This window comes from Chiloscyllium punctatum, chromosome 1 (assembly GCF_047496795.1).
Source record: "Chiloscyllium punctatum isolate Juve2018m chromosome 1, sChiPun1.3, whole genome shotgun sequence".
Taxonomy (NCBI): domain Eukaryota; kingdom Metazoa; phylum Chordata; class Chondrichthyes; order Orectolobiformes; family Hemiscylliidae; genus Chiloscyllium; species Chiloscyllium punctatum.
In genome coordinates, this window is record NC_092739.1 from 98,294,836 (window position 1) to 98,319,746 (window position 24,911).

Sequence of the window (24,911 nt, forward strand, 5' to 3'; positions counted from 1 at the left end):
GAGGGAGCGGTCCCCTTCCTGCAGTGTCAGCAGTTGGATTGTTCCCTTTCCCGGAGTGTCAGTGGAGGGAGCAGTCCCTTTCCCGGAGTGTCAGCAGTTGGATTGTTCCCTTTCCCGGAGTGTCAGTGGAGGGAGCGGTCCCCTTCCTGCAGTGTCAGCAGTTGGATTGTTCCCTTTCCCGGAGTGTCAGCAGTGGAGGGAGGGTCCCCTTCCCGGAGTGTCAGCATCTGCTATCACATTTTTATGACCCACAACTTGTACAGTTTGTGTATTCAATGTCTGTAACATAAGACTCAACAAAATAATCTCATATTTTTATCTTTAAATCTTTGCAGGAATGTAAGAGGATTGTGATTCATGTTCACAACCGTTTCAGATACGTTGTTCATCACATAAACATTAAAATGTTGTAAGACCAGTACCAGTCTCAACAATTCCTTTTCAATGGTAGAGTATTTTCTCTAGTGAGTGTTGAGTTTCTTTGAAATGTAGCCAATTGGCCATTCAATTCCGTCATCATCTTCCTGTAGTAGTACAGTTCCAACTCCTATATTGCTAGCATCGATTGCAACTTTGAAGGGCTTCAAAAAGTTTGTGTAGCTAAAACTGGTGTGGTGGTTAATACTGCTGTTAAATTCTCAAATACCTCCTGGCATTGTTCTTTCCAGCAAAGTTTTGTGTTTTTCTTCAGTAAATCCGTCAGAGATGCTACCACGCTGCTGAAATTCAAAACAAACTTCTAGTAGGATCCACTTAGTCCCAAACATTGATACACCTCTTTCTTCGTGGTTGTCTGCACATTCCTTGGGGTCAACCTTCCATGACCGATGTTATGTCTCAAGAACATTAACTCTGCCTTCATGAATTCTGTTTTCTTTAAGTTTATCACCAGTTTTGCTTCTTGTATTCATTCAAAGAGCTCTGCCAACTGTACCACGTGATCTTTCCATGACTTGCTAAAGATCACTACATCATCCAGGTAAACTGTACAGTTTGTTAATCCAGCCACAGCTCTGTTCACGAGTCTTTGGATTGTGGTCGGTGCATTCTTCATTCTAAAGGGCATTACCTTGAATTGATATAGCCCAAGTAGGGTTACAAATGCAGAAACCTCTTTCACCTTCTCTGATAAAGGTACTTGCCAATAACCACGTAGTAAGTCCAACTTTGTGATGTAAGTGGCTTGTCCAACTTTCTCTATACAGTTCTCCAATTTTGGCGTTGAGTATGAGTCTGATTTTATTACCGCATTGACCTTCTGATAGTCCACACAAAATCATTGAGTCCCACCAGGTTTGGGAACTAACATGATTGGCGAACTCCACTCAGACTCGGTTTGATGCTATCTTTGTTGAGCACGGATCCACTTCCTTCTCGGCCTGTGTGGCTTTGACAGGATTAATTCTGTAGGGGTGTTGTTTTATCAGAACAGCATTCCCTCGTTTTACCTCATGCACAATAGTATTAGTCCTCCCCATCTTATTCCTGAATATGTCTTTATACTGCTGAAACAAACCTTTCAACTGGATTCTTTGCTCTTCAGACAGATGGTTCACTCCTCAAGCACTTCCTCATTATTTAACGTATTTTTTGATGCACTTCAAACTCCATGACATCTGGATTTGATTCCTCACTCTGTGGGGCAGTAACTAACACCTGTTTCTCCAGTTCCCTGTCTCTATTCATGTTCATGTGACATACCCAATACAGTTGTTTTCTATCTGGCATCTTTACCAGATAGTTTACCTGACTCAACTTTTTCTCAATTAGATTGGGACCACGAAACCTGGCTTTGAAGGGATCTCCTACTACTGTTAACAATACTAACATGTCATCCCCACAGGAAAATGTCTGAATTTTAGAGTTTTTATCTGCCACCTGCTTCATTCCAAGTTGTGCCCTCTTCAGGTAGTGTTTAGCTAATTCACCGACACAATTTAATTTCTCTCTCACATTAGATACATAATCCAAATGTGAGATCTCTGACTTTGGTCCTGTAAATGTTTCTTTAATTAATTTCAAAGGCCGTCTCACTTCACGTCTGAATATTAACTCAAAGCTAATGAACTGAGTAGATTCATTTGGGGCATCTCTAATGGTAAATAATAACTTTTCGGTTACTTCCTTGAAAAACTCAATCAACTTTGTGAGACACTATTTCCCTCGCACGTTGACTGTCGCTAATCATTCCTTGCCTCTCCAAATGGATAAAATATCCCATTTCAGAATCAGTTCCAACAACTTACCTATCACTGAAGTAAGACTTACAGTTCTACAGAAATATTTGCATCCTTGGGTTAAATCTTGCATGTTTTCGACCATTGCGTTAAGCTTCTTGGAGGGATTTCAGGTACAAGGCGTGGTGTGATTTTTGCCAAAAAATACCTTCTGCCCACACCACATTTGAGAAGCTGCTGTGCATTTGGTCAAGGATTGACATGGCTAAATTTCTCTTTTACATGAACACTTGTCACTCTGCAATTACTACACAACACGCTGGATCTGATAGTAGCTACATCACATCCTTACTCCCTCTAGGTCATCACTACCCAGTCCATAAACCCACTGTTGGCCCAGAGCTTGTTATTGTCCAGGAGGGGAATATTCACATACAGGCAATCACTTGGACAATCCCAAACATGAATTACTGTTCACAGAAAGCAAAGGTGAACACAAACAAAATTCCTAGAAGCTGAGTCGCACCCTGACAATTTAAACCAGACTTTAGATACATGACCAGGTAATATTTGACAGAGAGCTGTTGTCTGCTGCACCCAACTCTCATTGACTTGATGAAGGTGTCAATCAGGTTCTGTCTGGTTTGAAATACCCAATGCAGCTGAGTTCAGCCATGGACAAGGTGAGCTTAGTCTATGCCAATCTCCTTGTCCTACTTGGAATACTGCGCCCCTTCCCCGGCTCCTCACTAACTATAACTTTGCTTTGTTGCCTGCTCTAATGGTGCAGGCCACAGTACACCAAGATGGTGCAGCACACTCTGTCCAGACCATACTGGGGGACACCAGCCCCTCCAGACAAGTTCAAGCAGCTCACGGCCCTCAACAGCCCAATACCTTGTTCCTGCATGAACCTGCTTCACCTCAGACCTGTGCTCCTCATCAGTCAGCGAATGGTGTAGTGTGCCATTAGCTATATTTGCTGTGGGTAGCCCTTGACCTCCAGTAACCAGTTTTATGAGGCACCTGGACTTTCAAAACGCTGCAGAGTACTCCAGGATGTAGGAGTCATGGAATCTAGATTAGATTCCCTACAGTGTGGAAACAGGCCCATCGGCCCAACGAGTCCACACCGACCCTCCAAAGAGTAACCCACCCAGACCGACCTCCCTCTGACTAATACACCTAACACTATGGGCCATTTAGCATGGCCAATTCACCTAACCTGCACATCTTTGGACTGTGGGAGGAAACTGGAGCACCCGGAGGAAACCCACACAGACACGGGGAGAATGTGCAAACTCCACACAGACAGTCGCCTCAGGCTGGAATTGAACCTGGGACCCTGGTACTGTGAGGCAGCAGTGCTAACCACTGAGCCACCATGCTGCCCCTAGTAGGGTAGCGGGCACACTCTTCCAGGAAATAGTAACAGGGATGACAGGATCACCTGAACGTTAATGGAATGAAGACCCTTCCATTAATGAATTCTGCAGCATGGTGATAAGCCCTTCTCAGTGCCACGTGTTTAGAGCTGATGGTGCCCAGGACCTGGAGGGATGCCAGCTATATTCCTGAATCCTATTGCCTGGGATACAGCACTGACCTCATCATTGGAAATGCAATGTTCTGGTTGACCTTACACAGATGGCATCAGTCACTGTTCTGATGTACTTATGGGATCCCACACAGATCTCCCATTGCTCCCAGGAAGGGACCAGTCACACGTAGACAGGGAGAGGATGGTCTCCCATTCCTACAGCCCTCTGGTACCACCTCAGCATCCAGCACAGTGTCCTGAGGCATACAGAGCTTGTGTTAGCACTGGATTTCTCCATTTTTAGGAAATAAAATTGTTGCTGGAAACTTCTGGCCCTCACATGCATCTTTCACATCCTGATGGAGCCTGTGTCTGTACCTGATGCTCCTTGTCCTTTGCAGCAGTCCCTTGTTGTTGCTGTATAACCTGTAGGTAGTTAAAAATCACACAACACCAGGTTATAGTCTAACAGGTTTAATTGGAAGCACACTAGCTTTCGGAACGCCGCTCCATCAGGTCATAGTGGAGGACTCAATCCCAACACACAGAATTTATAGCAAAAATTTATAGTGTGATGTAACTGAAATTATACATTGAAAAATTGATTGTCTGTTCAGCCTTTCATCTGTTAGAATACAGTGATAGTTTCACTTCTTTCATGTGTAAATCACAAAACCCTTTTTTTAAAAAGTTGCGTTCTCAGGTTAGCTGTTAACAATAGTGATAGCTAGACAATATATTGAAGGTGTTGGCCTCCTGTGTTCTCTGTCTATGCCATGATGTTTAGATTGATTCTAATCAAAAAAGTGAGATAATGGAGTTTTACATGAATGCATGCAGTTTTTGAGCAAAGAATGGATGAATGGGCACCACACAGCAATCAATAGACAGGAGTATTCCCTCCCAGTTGGGGAACACTTCAGTGGCATAGACAGAGAACACAGGGGCCAACACCTTCAACGTATTGTCTAGCTATCACCATTGTTAACAGCTAACCCGAGAAAGGTTTTGTCATTTACACATGAAAGAAGTGAAACTATCATGGTATTCTAACAGATGAAAGGCTTAAAAGACAATCAATTTTTCAATGTATAATTTCAGCTACATCACACTGTAAATTTTTGCTATAAATTCTGTGTTAGGATTGAGCCCTCCACTACCACCTGATGAAAGAGCAGTGCTCCGAAAGCTAGTGTGCTTCCAGTTAAACCTGTTGGACTATAACCTGGTGTTGTGTGATTTTTAACTTTGTACACCCCAGTCCAACACTGGCATCTCCAAATCATAACCTGTAGGTAAGCACTGAGTACACCATCCAGCCCTACAGTGAGACAAGCTGCTCATGGATAGCCTAGGGCCATGTCCCCACCACCCAGCCATGTTCGGGTTCAGCAAGTGCAGTGCCTTGGTGAAGCTGCCACTCTGGCTGAGTGCTCCCTCAATGTCTCCATTGTTAATGTTCAATCTGAGATCAATTACTTTTCCCTAAGCAAAAGTATTGGCCAAAGGTCACAGAAGTTAGGCCATAATCAGCCATGAACTCATGGAATGGTGGAACAGGTTTGATGGGCTGAATGACCTACTCTTTTTCTTATGTTTCTTTCGAGAAGATAGAGCCCACAGCTCTCCACATCTTGTCTCTCACAGTCCCACATCAGACAATCAACTCTTTACTGAATTCAGTACAGGACTCTCATTATACTTATTATGAAGATGCAGAATCGATCACACAGAATCCCAGGAAACTGTGATCTTACTGAATCCCCTTGCAGGTAGCATTGGCATTTTGTAACGTCATTGCTGCTAACTTTATTATGATTGATGTGCCAAAGTTCAATTTGCATGAACCATGTTGTAAATCTCCTTTGACCACAATCTGACCCCGAAGCACACTTATTCTACAACTGTAACAAATGGACAATGAAGCAATTACAAATGAAATTTAACTGGGCTTTGAAAATCATCGATTTATGTATTTTGTCCCATTAATATCATAGTGCCTAGCAAACATGCACACTCCATTTTTGCCCATCACTGACTCTGCCCATCTTGGTCAATGGTTTAGGTGTGTAGGACCAGCAGAGGGAATCTCTGGCAAAAGAGGCAGAAATCCCTCCAAAAAAAAAGGCACAGCTTAGATTTAGCCAAAATAAAAAACATAAAAATCAGCCCAATGTCTATGATCGACACATTCATGTCTATGTTTGTATGTTGTAATTTGCATTGTCTATCTGTGACCCTCAGTGTGACACAACACAGATGGCCCCATATTCACCAAACCCTGCAAAGTTTTGTTGAATGTTCCCTGCCATCAGTCAATCCCAACTGGTGACAGTGGCTGTTTCTGCTCATTACTTTGGGACTGTAGTTACCTCTGCTGTGAATAACTGTTTCTCTGGTAGCTGTAGGTGTAGGACTGGTAAAGATAGGGAGACACAATAATTGGTGCCAACTTATCTTCCCATCTGGAATCTCATATCACTTATGGTCTTGAGGTCTTCAATGCCTTGTAAGCTTTTGGAGGATTTTTAGCCCCCATATTATGAATCAATTTGCTGATATGTGATGGATGTCAGTTCAAAAGCTCAGAGATTTACAGAATCTATTAGATTCTATCTAATTAAAAACCAGGCCAAACCTATTACTAAAATTTCAATTGAAAACCTCACTTACCTATTTCACTTTGACCCATTTTCACAACTCACAACTCTTGCCTGAGGATTCAGTTAATGAAACGGGATGCATTTTATACTGAGAATTTCACATTTGAGTTTTTTATTATACCTGAATGTGCTACAGGGCATGCAAAGACATGAGTAAAGAGTATGCAGGTCCTTCCTGAAGCAAAGCAATTTAATGACAAGTTGATAAAAGCAAAACCAAGTAGCAGTAAGACTCAACACTCAGTAGAAACCTTCAGCTGTCATATTGGAAGTTTCAACACCAATTATATTTGCAATCCAGTCAAGATATTTCTTTGATATGCGAGTGTAAATCCCAGGCTCTTTGGTGGTTAGATCAGGAGGACCATACGACACAATGCCTTTGTACTTGTTATTACAAATTAAAGGACCACCTGAATCACCCTGGAAAAAGAGAAATGCAAAATACAATAATTAAGTCAAATTGGCTAAATTTGAATCTGATTATATTGCAATATATTCCTGTCATGTTGAACTGTGCTTAGTATGTATGTATACACTAAGCTTTACAACAATGTTAAAACATATACACAATTAAGTGAATAATTGTAATGGATCATGGATACTTCTCACTTCAAACAATCACAGAATCTTACAATACAATAGAGGCCATTTGATTTGATATACCTGTGAATGGGTTATTGGACTCCCATATCCCTGCTTTTCTTTGATAATCGTGTCACTTCCCATCCTCAAACAACAGTCCAACTCCTTTTTAAACGATTTATAGAATCAGCCTCCAGTAACTTTCCAATGTTCCACATATCGATAAATCATTAAATGAAAGAAATTTTCTTCTCCTCTCTTGATTGATTGCTAATCCTTGTGAATCGATGAATTCTTGCTATTGAGCAAAAATGTCACCATGGAGAACAGCTTTAATTTGGTTCCTCTATCAAAGATGTTTTGGACTAGGATGGACACAGTCAAAAATCAAATGACACTGAGTTAGATCCAACAGGCTTATTTGAAGCCACAAGCTTTCAGAGCCCTGGCTCCTTCCTCAACTGCCTAAGGAAGAAGGGGAGCTCAGAAAACCTGTAGTTTCAAATAGACCTGTTGGACTATCACCCAGTGTCTTTTGATTTTGATTTTGTCTTCTATCAAAGCTCTCATTATCTTGAAAACCACGGTGAGGTCACTCTTATGTTCACTGAAGAACATCCTAACTTTAATCTCTCCTCATAACTGAAATGTCTCATCCCTGATGACATCCTGGTTAACCTTTATTCAACATCTTGATCTTTTGCATCATGCCTGAATTTTGGTGCTAGAAATGTCCTCAGTTCTCCTGCAGAATTCTAAACAATGATGATTAATATTTCACCATGATCTCTTTCCTTTTGCATTCTATGCCACTGTTTATAAACAAAAGTAACCCATTTTGTTTTTTAAAAACATTATCAACACATAGGTCCCTTTGCTTATCAACAATTTTCAAAGTCATACCACTTATAGAAAATATTTCTTTCTGTTCTGGTCTTCGCAAAGTGTTCAACTTCACTTTTCTCTGCAGTCTCCATTGAAGTCTATCTGCCATTTCTGTGTCCATTTTAACTTCTTGCCTGTGACCTCCTGAATTCTGGAACCGTCCTTATCATTATTGGTTACAAGTTTTGTATCTCTGAACATTTTATAATGCTACTCCCTACATCTGAGTCGATGTCATGTGAAATGTAACAACAGTAAAGGATCCAAAAATAATCTTGGGGGACCATCACTGCACCCTATGACTTCTCTGAAAAGCATCAAAATAACATTACCGTTCCATATTCAATCCTTTACTTTCCTCTTAATTCCATGGCCTTTTATCATTTTAATAAGTTTTAAGTTGAATGCCTTTTAGAAAGGCTTTCTGTTTTAAACTGTTTTCTTTGCTCAGCTTATTATGTGGGAGATGGCACTTAATACCAGCTTCTTACACAAATTCCAAAAGCTTCATGATTCTTTAACCAGGAAACACAGCTTTAAAGTAAGGAGCTGCTTACTTTAGAGTGGATTGAAGGAAAAGGTTTTTCACCCAGAGGGTATTAGGTATCAGCCATTCACTGTCTAAAATGGTGGCAACATTCAAGGTATTGAAGAAGCATTTAGATGAACACTGAAATGGTATAGCATGCAAAGTTAAGGGTCAGGAATGGTATTAAATTGGATAAATGTTTGATGACTGGCATGCACATGATGGACGGAAGAACTTCTTTCCATTCTGTAAAACTTCAATTAGTTTATTCTTATGACTCTATGATATCAGCTACTACAGTATACTCACTTTGTATGAGTCTTTTTTGTGTTTGCTGTCACCAGCACAGATCATATCCTTAGTTATTACAAGCTCACAATTAGAAGAATGATCCTTAACTTTGCATTCTTTCCTATCTATTACACTTAGCTTCACTTCTTGAAGTGTGTCAGATGGAGGTTGTAATTTTGCTGTTGCTCCCCATCCTGCCACTGTACAGAGAGTTCCAGGTTTCACATCTTCACTGTCATTTTTCGGTAGTGCAAGCAGTTGCACATATTTGTTAAGCTTTGCTTTGCCGGAAAGCTGTGGTACAATATCAATAAATTAGCATTTTATGATTTTCAAAAGGTAAAGAGAGTTTTGTACTATTACTTTATTCCAAAGGAGGAGTGAAATTTTCAAGTTGTAAGAAACCTGCCCTATAATTGTTTTCTCCTTTGGTTTGAACATTCCCATGGTTTGGAGTAGATAGATTATACTATCATTCTTTTTTTAGAAAACTAAACATGGTATGCAGGAATAAGGGAGAAAATAATCAATAGAATTCAATGTCAGTTGAGTTTCAAAAAGATTGTAGGAATTATGAATTGAGTAGAAGTGTGCACAATACCACAAGACCAATGAAAGTATTTAGTTCACAGAACTTTAAAGCCTTTGGCCCCAATTTGGCCCTAAAAAGGTTAGAAGAAACTAATAAAATTCTAGATTTTATCTCACAACGTATAAAATTAAAAACCAAGAGCTAATAATGAGTCAATATAAAACAATAATAAGACTATGATTAGAGAACAGCAGAATTGTGTTGCACACTATGGCAAGTATATTAAGGCTTTAGAGGGGCAACAATGGGGAAGCAAGTGTTACACAACTACCTAGTGCAAGAATCATCACAAAAACTAAATTATTTTTTGAAGTATGAAGGAATTAACAAATGAAGGCACTTCTATTAGATAGATTATTGGGTGGATTATAATAAATGTTGTGAAGGGAGTTATGAGCCGTGAAGGGACCAAACAAAATAGAAGGCAGCAGTCTTTCTAATAATTGAAAGAATAAAAGCTAAACATAAAAAAAAATCAGTAAGCAAGGTTGGTGGAACTTGCTTACAGAGAGCTGTGGAACTGAGAGACAACAGGTTTCACAATTTCAGGTTTAGTTGTTGATGCAGAAAATATTCTGCCCTTCAATATTAAATTGGGTAGGTCGATGAAGAAAAAGACAATGTGGGGATTTGGTCAGAATATACAAATGTGGTTAGGATTGGGTTAGCTTGCACTGAGAAGGACTCTCCTCAAACTACATGGCTGCCAGGGGAGCACAACATTTACACTGCTTTACTGCCTATTATGCTGACTAAATATCTTACAGTTTCTTTAACCTACGGACGGCATGGTGACACAGTGGTTGCCTCACAGTACCAGAGACCCAGGTTCAATTCCCGCCTCAGGTGACTGACTGTATGGAGTTTACACATTCTCCCCGTGTCTGCGTGGGTTTCCTCCGGGTGCTCTGGTTTCCTCCCACTGTCCAAAAATGTGCAGGTTAGGTGAATTAGCCATGCTAAATTGCCCATGGTGAAGGGGTGAAATGTAAGGGAATGGGTCTGGGTTGGTTGCGCTTCGGCTGGTCAGTGTGGACTCGTTAGGCTGAAAGGCCTGTTTCTACACTCTCAGTAATCTAATCTATGCCAATTTATAAAAACTGTCAAAAGCACACAGAAATCAATATAAATGATCAGGTACAAGAATAGCATGAAACTTAAATCAGATCTCTTCTCTAACTCCCTCATCATGTATAAAAATTAAAATTTGAAGCAATCCAACTATCATTTATGTATATTAGCCAGAGAACAATTAACAATTCACAAAATTCATTTAATGATATCTTGAACATTGTAAATTATATTTAGACAATATCAAAATATAAAGAAAATTGTGGAGAAATAAAAAAAGTTACCCAAACACAGTATAGAACATCAGAATTATTTTGGACATTGTTGCATTAGTAATGTTCCTGGAAGCTCTAAATTTTGACACCACATTAAATTTCATGCAATTTGATGATATCATTCCATCTTGGTTGGGGAAATCAGAGAGAATATCTCTGGATCTCAAAGGGGACAGATGTGTCACATAAATCCCATGATAGTCTTAATAATGTCTAACTTGTTCACTAATGTCCTTCAGAGAAGTAAATCTGTCATCTTCACCTGGTCTGGCCTACATGTGTCTCCAGTCAAGCAACGTGGTCAATGACTGCCCTGAAAAATGGCCACTAAATTATATAAATTGCTGAAAAGTCTCAATGAAGAAATTGGACAGACCACTTGGCATCAACCAGGCACTAGAAAAGACTGACAAATGATTGCTGGGCTCAAAAACTCTTTTTTTATCCACTGATGCTGTGAGATCTGCTCAGTTTCATCACTTTCAACTCTTATTTTACTCTCTTAACTGGATTTAAACCAAATAAGGTGTAGACCCATGTAGTCTAGATGGAACACAAACTGTGCATTAGTGAGCAAGTTATTACGGGTGTTGGAGATCCAAAACAAAAACAGGAAGTGCTGGAGAAACTCAACACGCCTGACAGCAAGTAGGAAAGATAAACAGAGTTAACACTTTGAGTCCAGTGACCCTTTTTCAGTTATTCTTGTCTATGTGTGCTAGATAGTGCTCCTGATAGAGCTGACAGACCTACCTGATGACAAAGATGTAGAAATTAAAATGAGAAATAAAAAGTGTGCTTATGACAGGTGTAAGATAGAAAATGCAATTGAAAACCATGAGGAATATGAAAAGTTGAGAAAGCAAATAAAAGGAGCAAAGAGGGATTATGAGAAAAGACTAGCAGCTAACATAAAGTTGAGTCCCATTGCCTTTTATGGCATATGAATATTACAAGAGTGTTTAAAGGAGGAATAGGGCGAATTAGAAATCAAAAAAGATTTATTAATGGTGGCAAGTGGCATGGCTGAGGTATAAAATGAATACTTTTTATTTGTCTTTACAAAAGTGGTGGCGCTGTCCAGGCCAGGGACAGAAGAGAAAACTTTGTCTCGAGAATCATTCAAAGTTAACAATAACATTGACATATATGGTGCTGGCCATAATCTTTTCTTCTTCCCTTGACTTTGGGGGGAGGTTAGAGAAGACTGGGGAACTGTAAATTTTTCAAGAAAGGTTGTAAGGATAATCCCAGCGATTGCAGACAAATCATTTCAACTTTGGTAGAAACAAATATGTAGGATAGAATTGAAAATCACATGGAAAAAAGTGAGTTGATTAGAAAACATTGGCATGAAGTTCTAACAAAATGCTGGAATTTTCTGAAGTGGTAACAGAAAAGGTCATTCATGGAGCTGTTGCTGTTGTGTGCACCACAAATACACAGAGGCATTTGATATGGGACCACACAACAGATTTATGAGTAAAGTTGAAGGTCACAGTATGGTACAGTAGCAACATGAATACAAAATTGACTAAGTAATAGGAAACAGAGACTAATGATCAATGGATATTTTTCTGCTGGAGGAATGTTTGTGATGCAGTTCCACAAGTGCCATTATTGAGATTCTTGTTTCTTTTAGATTAGATTTCCTACAGTGTGGAAACAGGCCCTTCATGCTGTGAGGCAGCAGTGCTAACCACTGAGCCACCATGCCTCCCCAGTGTATTTTCCTAATATATATTCATGATCTGAAGTTTGGCATGTACTGTTCTTCTTGGAGAGGAGGAGGCTGAAAGGAGATTTGATATATGGTTTCAAAATCACGTGTGGACTTGATGGACTGGATAGGAGAAACTGTTCCACTCATAAAGTAAAACAAAGCAGAGGGCATAAATTTGAAGTGATGTGTCAAAGAAGTGAGGGTGATATGAGAAAAATCTTTCTCACACAGTAAGGAGGTAGGGTATAAAATGCACTGTCTGGAAATATGGAGGAAGCATGTCTACTGGAAGCATCCAAATGGATATATAGCATGCAAGGTTATAGGAAAAAGCTGATGTTGGCACGAAGGAATGATGGTCATTTAAGAGCCAGTGCAGGCATGATAGCCTGATGGCCTCTTCCATTCTATAAAAGTTCTGTGTTTCTGTGACATAATCATGTTCAAATTTGATGCCCTTTCAGAGCTGCCAATCTTCATTATCAGTTCTCACGCATGAAAAAATACAGCACAAAACAATTTTTTGTGTGTGTCTGAATCTTAATGTTTGTTGTAACTTAACTGATAAAACTGGCAGACCTCAATTATTTGTATCGATTAAATTAACTCTAAGAATTAGATCACATAAAGCTGTTACTTTTCTATGAAATGAAATGCTTCTTTATCCAGATTAAAAGCTTGAAACACCACAAAAGAATTGGAACAAAATAATTAAAATTCATACTTTAAGTAGCATGATGTCATTGTCTGGAATTATATGGTCAAATTCTGGATGTGCATACTGCTTCTTGACCCGAAGTTTTTGTTGACTTTTCTCATTCTTAAGAGAATGTGCTCCAAGAACAACTTGAAACTGTCTATGCCTGCATTTCATCAGATGGACAGATCATTATACTTCACTTTCATCAAAACAAAACACACTTGAGGCAATCATGAGAAAAGAAACAATTGGGGTTTCAAACAGTATAAAAATGACAAGCTGAACAAAATTGAGCAACGCATTTTATTTACTATTTCTTTCATACTTAAGTCAAAGCTTGAGTGCACACTGCAGAAAAAGACCAGTTGGTTCAATTTGTCTCTGCCAATCTGAACCCAAGTGAATTTGCTATCATCTGCATCTATATCTTTACAATCTTTCTGTACCCCATTATACATTGTGTAGCTCTTGTGTAGCTCTGTGTTCCACCCCAACATACATTGATATTGCATTGAAAGAGCAGCTTAGTCAGTACCCGAAAAGTTGGCATTTTACTTAAATGCTTCATCAGATACTAACTAATTTGTTGAACATTTCCAAAATGTTCAGTTTTTATTTCAGACTTGCAGTAATTACATTTTTCGTTTGTTTAACATATATACAGTATTGTTAAATCTAAAGAAAAAGATACACACAATAGGAAGTGTGGTTTTTATCTAATCGGTAAAAATAAAATTGAAATCAGTTAAAAAATATTCAATGTGGAAATTCCAGCTGAGGTTGGGACAGCATATCTGGCCAGTAACTCTGTACAATTTGGGAGGTAGTTGGTCATTCCTTAGCCTCTGTGTCAGTGGTGTTCTCCCATACCACCAGGTGTACCACCATCAGTGATGTTAGCAATGCTGGATCTGAGGAATTCTCAATGTAGAGAATTCCAGTCTTCACCCACATCCTTCTGTTTCACGCACAGAAAGAAACTTGTCTATTCCAAAGCTCAGCATCAACCCAATACAATAGACAGTAGACAATTGGTGGAGGAGTAGGCCATTCTGCCCTTCGAGCCAGTACCACCATTCATTATGATCATGGCTGATCATCCTCAATCAGTATCCTTAAGAGACCTTGGAGTGCATGTTCATAGCTCCTTGAAAGTGGAGTCACAGGTTGATAGGATAGTGAAGAAGGTGTTTGGTGTGCTTTCCTTTATTGGTCAGAGTATTGAGTACAGGAGTTGGGAGGTCATGTTGCGGCTGTACAGGACATTGGTTAGGCTATTGTTGGAATATTGTATGCAATTCTGGTCTCCTTCCTATTGGAAAGATGTTGTGAAACTTGAAAGGGTTCAGAAAAGATTTACAAGGATGTTGCCAGGGTTGGAGGATTTGAGCTTTTGGGAGAGGCTGAACAGGCTTGAGCTGTTTTCTCTGGAGCATCGGAGGTTGAGGGGTGACCTTATAGAGGTTTACAAAATTATGAGGGGCATGGATAGGATAAATAGACAAAGTCTTTTCCCTGGGGTTAGGGAGTCCAGAACTAGAGGGCATAGGTTTAGGGTGAGAGGGAAAAGATATAAAAGATACCTAAGGGGCAACTTTTTCATGCAGAGGATGGTACATGTATGGAATGAGCTGCCAGAGGAAGTGGTGGAGGCTGGTACAATTGCAACATTTAAAAGGCATTTGGATGGGTATATGAATAGGAAGGGTTTGAAGGGAATTGGGCTGGGTGCTGGCAGGTGGTACTAGATTGGGTTGAGATATCTGGTTGGCATGGACGGGTTGGACCGAAGGGTCTGTTTCCATGCTGTACATCTCTATGACTCTATGACTCTATAATATCCAATATTATTGATTTATTGATTGATTTATTATCACATGTACCAAGGTACAGTGGAAAGCTTTGTTTACGACCAGAAAAAGAAGATAATAATAAGTAAGGATTTAAAAAGACTTCGAGGCATACAGGTTACGTTGCTAGGTTAGATCAGCGTGAGCAAGATCAGCATTGCTTGAGGCTAGAGAGTCTATTCATAGTCTAATAATGGCCAGGAAGAAGCTGTTCCCGAACCTGCTGGTGCATGTGTTTAGGCTTCTGTATCTTCTGCCTGATGGAAGAAGTTGAAGAAGATCATATATGCAGATGCCTAGCTAATTCCTGTTTCTAAAACTACAATCCCAATAAGCATTGCCCAAGTTGAGCTCTATTTTGTACAGTTCTGTCCTGGCCAATTTGCTTACTGTGAAAAAGATTCATTGGTGATTTTGTGATCCCTGCAGCTTATAGTAAGGCTTCAATAACAAGGCCATATTCATGAAAACAGACTCACTGTATTCTTATTGATACACGTTAGTTTGATAAGAGAACTTGACATTGGTGTCATCAAGCTATTATTCATGCAAGTTATACATGCAAGTATGTGCCATGGTCATTTTGTTTAAACAGTAAATTGCTCAGAAGATTATCAAAATAATCACGTTTCTCATAGCTGTGACATGTAAAAACACAGCAAAGTCATTAATAAATTGTTACTAGAATAGTATTTGTTCCTTTTAGATCTATACAATCCTGCAAACCAATGATCGAGCAAGCTTACAAACTGGACAAGTAGAAGGAGACAAAAATATTCTCAAAGGCACAACTGCGAGTTTTCATGAATTTCAGAGGAACAACTTATCAAATAAAACCATGCTCACATTAAAGAGCTATATCATGTTTGCCATCTAGCAATAAGATCATCTATAAAAGTAAACAATTAGAAGTAGTTAATGTGGTCTGGGTGTGGGGGACATACAATTTACAAAGTTGAGTCAATAAACATAATAAGACTTCATTTATAGCCATACACATGACAACTTACAATTTACAATGTGCTGCTGTCAGTATCCATTTGGGACTGATCAAAACCCCTCCACAATGATGTATGTAACACTTTGTTTTACAATTATAACCTTGGATAGAGACCATATAAGGTCTTGAATGGGGTTCAACTTCATGTCCTCCAATAATTTCCACACCATGATCTGTATTTTAAAGAAAGATGTTGTATGGTTATTAAGTTACTGAAATGGGCACTAAATTATTATAGATACATCTTTACATAGGATTCCTCCCATATTCACCTCCAGGATTTGTTCAAATGCGATATGGTTTCATATAATTGTAACATAACTAAAGCATAGTAATCAAATTGAGGTGACAGTAACAGGCTGTGATATCAAGGCAGCATTTGACTGATTGGGGCATCAAGGAACTTTAGTTAAAATTAACATCAGTGTTGTCAGGATAAATTTCTCAACAAGCTGCAGTCATATCTAATGCATAAGCAGATGGTTGTCATTTTTGAAGACATATTGTTTCGGTGCAAGCCATCAATATCAGAGTTCCTCAGGGTAGTGTCTTAGCCCCAACCATCTTCAGTTGTTTTAGTAATGGCATTTCCTCCATGATAAGGTTAGAATTCGAGATTTATAAAAATTTGATAGTGGGATGTTGGCTTAACTCGTTGGGTCAATGTTTATCGCCCATCCCTAGCACAGGTGTTGGGCTGCCTTCTTGAATCCTTCTGAAATCATAATAACACATTCATAATAATCTCTTGTCTCAGTTTTGCGAAATATGATCATTGTCACAATCATGAAATCTGTTCCTGAAATCAAAGGCAAATATTTCGAACCATGGTGACATTATACCACAAAAAATGGTTTATTTCAGGCTTTTTGCTAAAAAGGTCATTCAAAATTATTAAGCACAATATAATGATTAAGAGTGGTTTTGGAAGAGTTCAAAGTGGACTCACCATGTTAATGCTTTTTTATTCACAGGTGCTGCAAAGCTTTCTGTTATTCAGCACTTTCTATTTTTATAACTTAACTTTGTACTCTGTGCCTCAATGTATAAATCTAAAACTACTGTATTCTTGATTAATTATATCTCAACTTGTCCTGTCATCTTCTGTGATTATGCATATAAATCCTTCTGCTCCTGAACTCCCTACAAGAGTTGTACCTTTTATTTAATATTGTCTCTCTGCGTTCGTCTGACCAAAATTAATCATTTCGCAATTCTCTGCATTAGATGTTGACCGCTGCCTTTAAGCCCATTTTACCAACCTATGTTCATCTGAAGTTCTACACTACTTTCCTCTCAGTTCATAATTTTCAAGTTTTGTATCATCCACCAATGTCAATATTGTGACCTGTTCCCCAATGTCTAATGCATTATTTTATATCTGGAAAAACAGGGCTCTGAACATCAACATTGGGGAACTCCATTGCAAACCTCCAGTCCAAAATGCAGTGACCTCCACTTTTTGTCATTTGACTTTTCACAAAACTCTGCAGTGTGATGCCTTATTAAGTGCCTCTTCGAGGTCCTTGTGCATCACATCAACAAGATTACCATCAATCCTCTCCATTACATAATCAAAATCTCAACCAAGTTAGTAAAAAATGATTTGCTCTGTTCCTGGCTTTCCTTAATTAACCTACGTTCCTAAACTGATTGAAGTGAGACAATTCATAAAGTTTGACATTTAAGTGTACACTAATAGTTCAGAGTAGACATTTGTAGCTACAAACGCCTTTTCTACGCAAAATGGAAAATGTAGTCAATTTCCAAAGGAACCTAACTAAGAATGTAACCAATTCTGAGGGAACCCAAAACCATGAATGTCAGTTTGGTAAACTGAACAACCTTATCAGATTGAATCAACAGTCACAGGGTGGTAAGGGAGCAAGTAAGAGACATTGTTAGCAGTGTTGTCTCGCATCTTCTCTCCAGTGGCACGGGCTTCCAAGGTCCATGCATGGCAGGAACTGGATGCCGATCGCCGTACATGTAACTTTGCACTGATTGCTCACACACAGACATGCACCTTAGAAGGGCCATTGATATTAAGACTGACAGTGTTAACAAATATCCGGGAGCTAATGAAAGTATGAAAAGATTATGAGCAGAATCTGATTATTGATAAGGATGTGTGACATAAGTGCTTTTTAAAATTAAATTGTGATGGGATGTGGACATTGCTGGCTGGGTCAGCATTTATTGAACATCCCAAATTAATAACAGGCAGTAAACCAGAGTACTATGAGTCTGCAGTCATATGCAGGCCAGACCAGATAAGGATGAAAGATTTCTTACCCTAAAAAATATTAGAGAACCTGATGAGTTTTTTTTTAATGACAATTGGCAGTAGTTACATGGTCATTATTTGTTTAGTTTTTATTCCAGTTTTCTTTACTGCATTTAAACCCACATCCCAGCACATTACCCCAGGATTCTGGAATTCTAGCCCAGTGACATAAGATCATGAGTGACAAGAAAAATTGTACAAACATTATAATGAAGTGTAAGAAATGTATGAATTAAGGCTGGAAATTGTCAATATGACCAGGGAGACCTTAGTGCATTTTTATTGTGTATATCCCAGCTAAGGTTTATAAAATAAAGCCTGTAATTGTTGAACCCAAACACGAAGTGACTGTTTTGCCTGGAGTATTATTCAAAAAGCTTTTCCAAAGGCAAAGAAAACTGACTAGCCAGTAATTGCTGGGTTGATCTTTATACCTTCTTTGGAACAAGTGTGTAAGACTTGTAATTATAATCCTCTGGAACAGTCCCTGAGTCTAAGGCAGATTTAAAACTATGGTCAGTGCCTCTGTACCTTTTACTCTTCTCTTTCAGTCTCCTGGGATGCATCTCATCTGGACCTGGCATCTTATCAATATTAAATCTAGTCAGCTTATCCAATACATATAAAAGTAGGAAGACCTGGAGCAACTCAACAGATATGGTATCATCTGTGGAGAGAGAAACAGTGAGTGTTTCAAGACCAGCACGACTTTCTTGCTCCAAAGTTAAATCATATTGGCTTTGAAATACTAACTCTGTTTCTCTCTCTACCGATGCGGCTAGACCTGTTGATTTTCTCCAGGCCTTTCTGGTCTATTTCCAATTTCCAGCATCCATGTGTTGTTTTAATTTAAACCTATGCAATACTCCTTCCTTATCAATTTTAAAACTTTCACCCTATTGAGGAAGTTTAGAATAGGATGCTGTATATCATCCTTTATTTTATACAATCTCCCAAAGTTAAATTTGTCTCTATGAACTTCAAATCTGAAATTTCATGAGCATTTGAAATAAATAGACTTGCAGCAATATGGGACCAGAATGAGGAATGGAAGTGGCACAATTGCTATGAGCCAGAGATTCTTTCTGTGAAGCATGATTCAAGTGGACAACAGAAACCACTGTTTGTTTCTGCTCATTATTACGAATGGAATAATGTTGGTAGCAATTTATTTGTATTTCTTAAGATTAAGAAATGAAAGTAAATCAAATTGTCTTGAAGTAGATATCTGCTGCAAAAATACAGAAGCAAAAGACTGCAGATGCTGGAAATATGAATTAAAAATAAAACAACAAAATGTTAGAATAACTCAGCAGGTCCGGAATCATCTGTGGTGAGAAACTGCATTAATGTTCAAGGTCAAGATGCCTTTTAAGTCAGAATTCAGAACGTGAAGAGGTGATTAAAGGTCATCTTAACTTCAAACATTCACTCCAGATAATTAACAAATATTGTCAAGAAGAAATATTAACATGTCAATCATTGAACATTTCGATTAATCTCCAGACACACTTATTGCCACATAAGAATTATTAGAATAAGTTAAATTGTTTGAGACAAACATTTTACCATACAATAATTACTAAAATAAATCTGAATATAAATCTGTGCTAAGTATAAAAGTTGTGGATTTTGCTACTTACAAGTTGGAGATCGGGAAAGAACGATCAAATAAATAAACAGATTGTATTGTAATGATTTCATTGTTGCCTCTTTTGTGGTGACAAATAAAACTCACATTCAATTTATAATGAGCTCAAAGGGATGTGGTTTGTTCCCTTTGATGTCATCTCGAAAAACTTTTTCATTGTGCATCAATTCTGCCTACAGCAAGTCACGTGATACTAGCTGAAGCTGATCAGGTATCGTAGTAAATATTCAGACATTGGTCAGAAGAAATGCATGATTCACTAAAATCATTTATGAAACTTGAAAGGATTAAAAAAGATTTTCAATGATATTGCCAGGGTTGGAGACTTTGAGCTATAGGGAGAGACTGAATAGACTGGGGCTATTTTCCCTTGAACATTGGAGGCTGAGATGTGACCTTCCAGAGGTTTATAAAATCATGAGAGTCATGGATAGGATAAATAGCTAAGGTCTTTCTCCAGGGGTGGGGGAATTGAAAACTTGAGGGCATAGGTTTAAGGTGAGAGGGGAAGGATTTAAAACGGATCTAAGGGGCTGGTGTTTCACATTGAGGAAATCAGAAAATGAGTTAGTCATCTCAAAAGCTGCCAGAGGAAGTGGTGGAGGCTGGTACAAGTACAACATTTAAAAGACATCTGGATGGGTATATGAATAGGAAATGTTAAGAGGGATAAGGGCTAAATGCTGGCAAGTAGGACTGGATTTATTTAGGATATCTGGTCGGCATGGATGAGTTGGACTGAAGGGTCTGTTTCCATGCTGTACAGCTCCATGATTCTATGCCTCTATTTTTGGATATCTAGATCTATCAATTTATATGTAGCATGCATTTTCATTTAAACATTCAGATTACATATATGACATACTTAGAATCAGTTTCATTCTTAACTCAGTTGTGTGAGATTTGAACAAATTAAAGCTTGGTTTGATAAGGGCAAGTAACATTTGTATCACAAAATGACCATAACCAATGACAATAATAAAGTATCTTTACTTGATGTTAAATGATACAGTTGTCATCATTATCTTCCACTGGCAACATCCTGGGAATTACCATTAACCAGAAGCTTAATTGGATCAACTATATAAATATAATGGCTGCAAAAGCAGGAGAGATGTTAGGCCTTTTGAGATGACTAACTCATTTTCTTATTTCCAAAACCCTTTCCACCATCTCAAGACACCAGTCAGGAGAGTGGTGGAATAATCTCCACTTCCCCAGACGAGTGCAATTCCAACAAAACTCAGGTTGTGTGACACCTTCCAGGGTATATCAGTCAGCTTGATTCCTGCTTCCCCATTCACTACGTTAACCACTCGTTCTTGCCACTATTGGTACACATTTGAGAGAGCACTTTCTGTGGGCGTAGTCTGAGAATCAGGGCCAGACCATTCAGGAGACATGTGGAAGCTAGGTCAGTGGTTACATTTAAATCTGAGACACATATCAGATATACTCGAGTAATAGTCGATCTCTTGTAAAAGTCAATGTCCTAATAACCTGGCATTTTCCATGTATCTCATGTAAAAGTCAATCCTAGTTCTTTACAGAAAGCAGATCAATGTTTATGAGTCAATGTGCCAGCCATCATGTCGCGCTCCAGTTGCCAGTGTACCGGTTGTTCTGCTCTGCTCCCAGTCTTCCGGTCGGCTGGCTGCTATGTTCCCCTCCGGGTTTTCAGAATTACCACAATTCATTTCTTTATTCGCTTAGAGATCAAATGGCTTCTGCTAATGATACGCTATGAATTTTGATGGGCATGCATTTTCACTATTCAAAAATGTGATATTTGACCCCGTATATTTAACCTTGAAAAGTAGGCTAAAAATAGACTATCACTCGAGTATATACTTTAAATATTTAATGATCGATGTTATTAAGGGATATGGACCAACAGCCGGTATACGGAGTTAGGCGGCAGATCAGTCATTTTCTCACTGAATGGCAGAACAGGCTCAAGGGCAGAATGACCTACTCCTGTTCCAATGTTCTTTACAGTTGCAGCAGTGTTCATCAGCTACAACATACACTGCAATAATTCAGCAAGGTTACAGAGAGCCGTACAGCACAGAAACAGACCCTTCAGTCCAACCCGTCCACGCCGACCAGATATCCCAACCCAATCTAGTCCCACTTGCCAGCACCCGGCCCAGGTCCCTCCAAACCCTTCCTATTCATATACCCATCCAGATGCCATTTAAATGTTGCAATTGTACCAGTCTCCACACTTCCTCTGGCAGCTCATTCCACACACGTACCACTCTCTGCGTGAAAAAGTTGCCCCTTAGGTCTCTTTTACATCTTTCCCCTCTCACCCTAAATCTATGCCCTTTAGTTCTGGACTCCCCGACCCCAGGGAAAAGACTTTGCCTATTTATCCTATCCATGCCCTTCATAATTTTGTAAACCTCTATAAGGTCACCCCTCAGCCTCCGAAGTCCCAAGGAAAACAGCCCCAGTCTGTTCAGCCTCTCCCTATCGCTCAAATCCTCCAACCCTGGCAACATCCTTGTAAGTCATTTCTGAACCCTTTCAAGTTTCACAACATCCTTCCGATAGGAAGGAGACCAGAATTACACACCATATTCCAACAGTGGCTGAACCAATGTCCTGTACAGCCACAGCATGACCTCCCAACTACTGTACTCAATACTCTGACCAATAAAGGAAAGCATACCAAATGCCTTCTTCACTATCCTAGCGACCTGCAACTCTACTTTCAAGGAGCTATGAACCTGCACTCCAAGGTCTCTTTGTTCAGCAACACTCCCTAGGACCTTACCATTAAGTGTATAAGTCCTTCTAACATTTTCTTTCCCAGAATGCAGCACCTCGCATTTATCTGAATTAAACTCCATCTGCCACTTCTCAGCCCATTGACCCATCTGATCAAGATCCTGTTGTAATCTGAGTTAACCTTCTTTGCTGTCCACTACACCTCCAATTTTGGTGTCATCTGCAAACTTACTAACTGTATCTCTTATGCTCACATCCAAATCATTTATATAAATGATGAAAAGTAGTGGACCCAGCACTGATCCTTGTGGCATTCCACTGGTCACAGGCCTCCAGTCTAAAGAAATAACCCTGTACCACCACCCTCTGTCTTCTACCTTTGAACCAGTTCTGTATCCAAGTGGCTAGTTCTCCCTGTATTCCGTGAGATCTAACCTTGCTAACCAGTCTTCCATGGGGAACCTTGTCGAACGACTTACTGAAGTCTATATAGATCACATCTACTGCTCTGCCCTCATCAAATCTCTTTGTTACTTCTTCAAAAAACTCAATCAAGTTTGTGAGACATGACTTCCTACACACAAAGCCATGTTGACCATCTTTATTCAGTCCTTGCCTTTCCAAATACATGTACATCCTGTCCCTCAGGATTCCCTCCAACAACTTGCCCACCACCAACGTCAGGCTCACTGGTCTATAGTTCCTTGGCTTGTCCTTGCCACCCTTCTTAAACAGTGGCACCACATTAGCCAACCTCCAGTTTTCCAGTACCTCACCTGTGACTATCGATGATACAAATATCTCAGCAAGAGGCCCAGCAATCACTTCCCTGGCTTCCCACATTATCGGGTAAACGCCAGTACTGTAGCTGTACTGGAAGAGGAGCAGAAAGTTCTGGAGCACAAATCGTTGGTGCAATTTCTAGAACATTGTCAGCGCCCATAGAGTTCTAGGGTACACCTGATCAGATCCTGGGGATTTATCCACCTTTATGCTTTTCAAGGCAATCCATCAAAGGTTTTCTGCAGGCTCACGATCATTTGCACATTCTGCTCCAAATTGCATGTCATCCTGACTTGAAAATAAATTGCTAATCCTTCACTGTCAGTGGGCTAAAATCTTCAGTTTCGTTCCCACAGCAGAACTATGGGTGAATTTCCACAACATGAACTTCTGCAATTTGTGAAGCTGGCTCAGCACTGCCATCTCAAAGCAAAATGTACAATGAACCTCTTTATGTTCAAAGTTAAATTAAGACCTAAATTAACAACAATGAGATATTGAAGGAGCTAAGCACCATGAGATGAATTATGACTGAAGTTAAACATTTTAAAAGCTTATGTGAAAACTTTAACAAGTTGAATTTCACTATCATCTTTATGTGCTTTCAGTAGAACAGTTATGCTCACTTATTTCAATTAATGAAACATTTTCAAAGCGAATGCTTTTCTATTAATATGTGGTTTGTGGACGTCATTTGGAAACCACGATTCTGCACGTCTTTAACTGAAACCACAGTCACTCATCTTGGTCAATGAAAGCAATTTGTAGCTTCAGAGCTGATGGATGACCAACTGTCCTATACTCAGTAAATAACTACCCTTTTGCACAGAAGAACCACATACATATTTCCATCAAGAGAGATAGTAATGTTTCCTAGAAATCATTAGACTCTAGGGTTTAATTTTTGCAGCAAGCTACGGAATTCAAGTCATCATACTATCTTTCTTCAGTGAGTTGTTTGATTGTCCACCACCAATTAAGGCTGGATGTGGTATGAATGCAGCACCTATATCTGAGGGTGAGCAATCAAACAACTCGCCGGATGAGGAGACTTCACAAATATCCCAACCTTCAATGACAGCAAGAGCCCAGCACTTCAGTGCAAAAGATAAGGCCAAAACTTTCACAGTGATCATCACCCAGACCAATTCATCTTGGTCTTCTCCAGGTTTCCAGCTTTACAGATACCAGTCTTCCTCCAATTTGATACAATCCACATGATGTCAAGAAATGGCTGGAGACACTGGATACTGCAAAGGCTATGGGCGCTGACAATGTTCTGGCAATAGCACTGAAGACTTGTGCTCTAGAACTTGCTGCTCCTCTTCCAGTACAGCTACAGCACTGGCGTTTACCTGATACTGTGGAAAATTGCCCCTGTATATCTTATACACAAAAAGCAGGACAAATCCAAACTCAGCAATTACCGCCCCATCAGTCTACTCTTGATCATCTGTGAACTGATAGAAGGTATGATCAAAAGTGCTATCAATCAGCACCTGGTCAGCAATAACCTGCACAGTGACACTCAGTTTGGGTTCTGCTGGGACCACTCAGCTCCAGGCTCATTTGA

At 39.4% G+C, this 24,911-nt stretch overlaps 1 protein-coding gene across 1 annotated transcript; it reads right to left on the reverse strand.

The window, feature by feature from the left end:
• Positions 1-6,505: 6,505 nt before the first annotated feature.
• Positions 6,506-19,872, reverse strand: LOC140477617 (granzyme A-like). The gene is made up of 5 exons (XM_072571615.1): positions 19,812-19,872; positions 15,892-16,054; positions 13,056-13,194; positions 8,689-8,964; positions 6,506-6,803 (listed from the first exon to the last, which is right to left on the reverse strand). The coding sequence occupies exons 1-5, from the start codon at positions 19,870-19,872 to the stop codon at positions 6,621-6,623; spliced, it is 822 nt and encodes a 273-aa protein (XP_072427716.1). The 3' UTR covers positions 6,506-6,620.
• Positions 19,873-24,911: the final 5,039 nt, after the last annotated feature.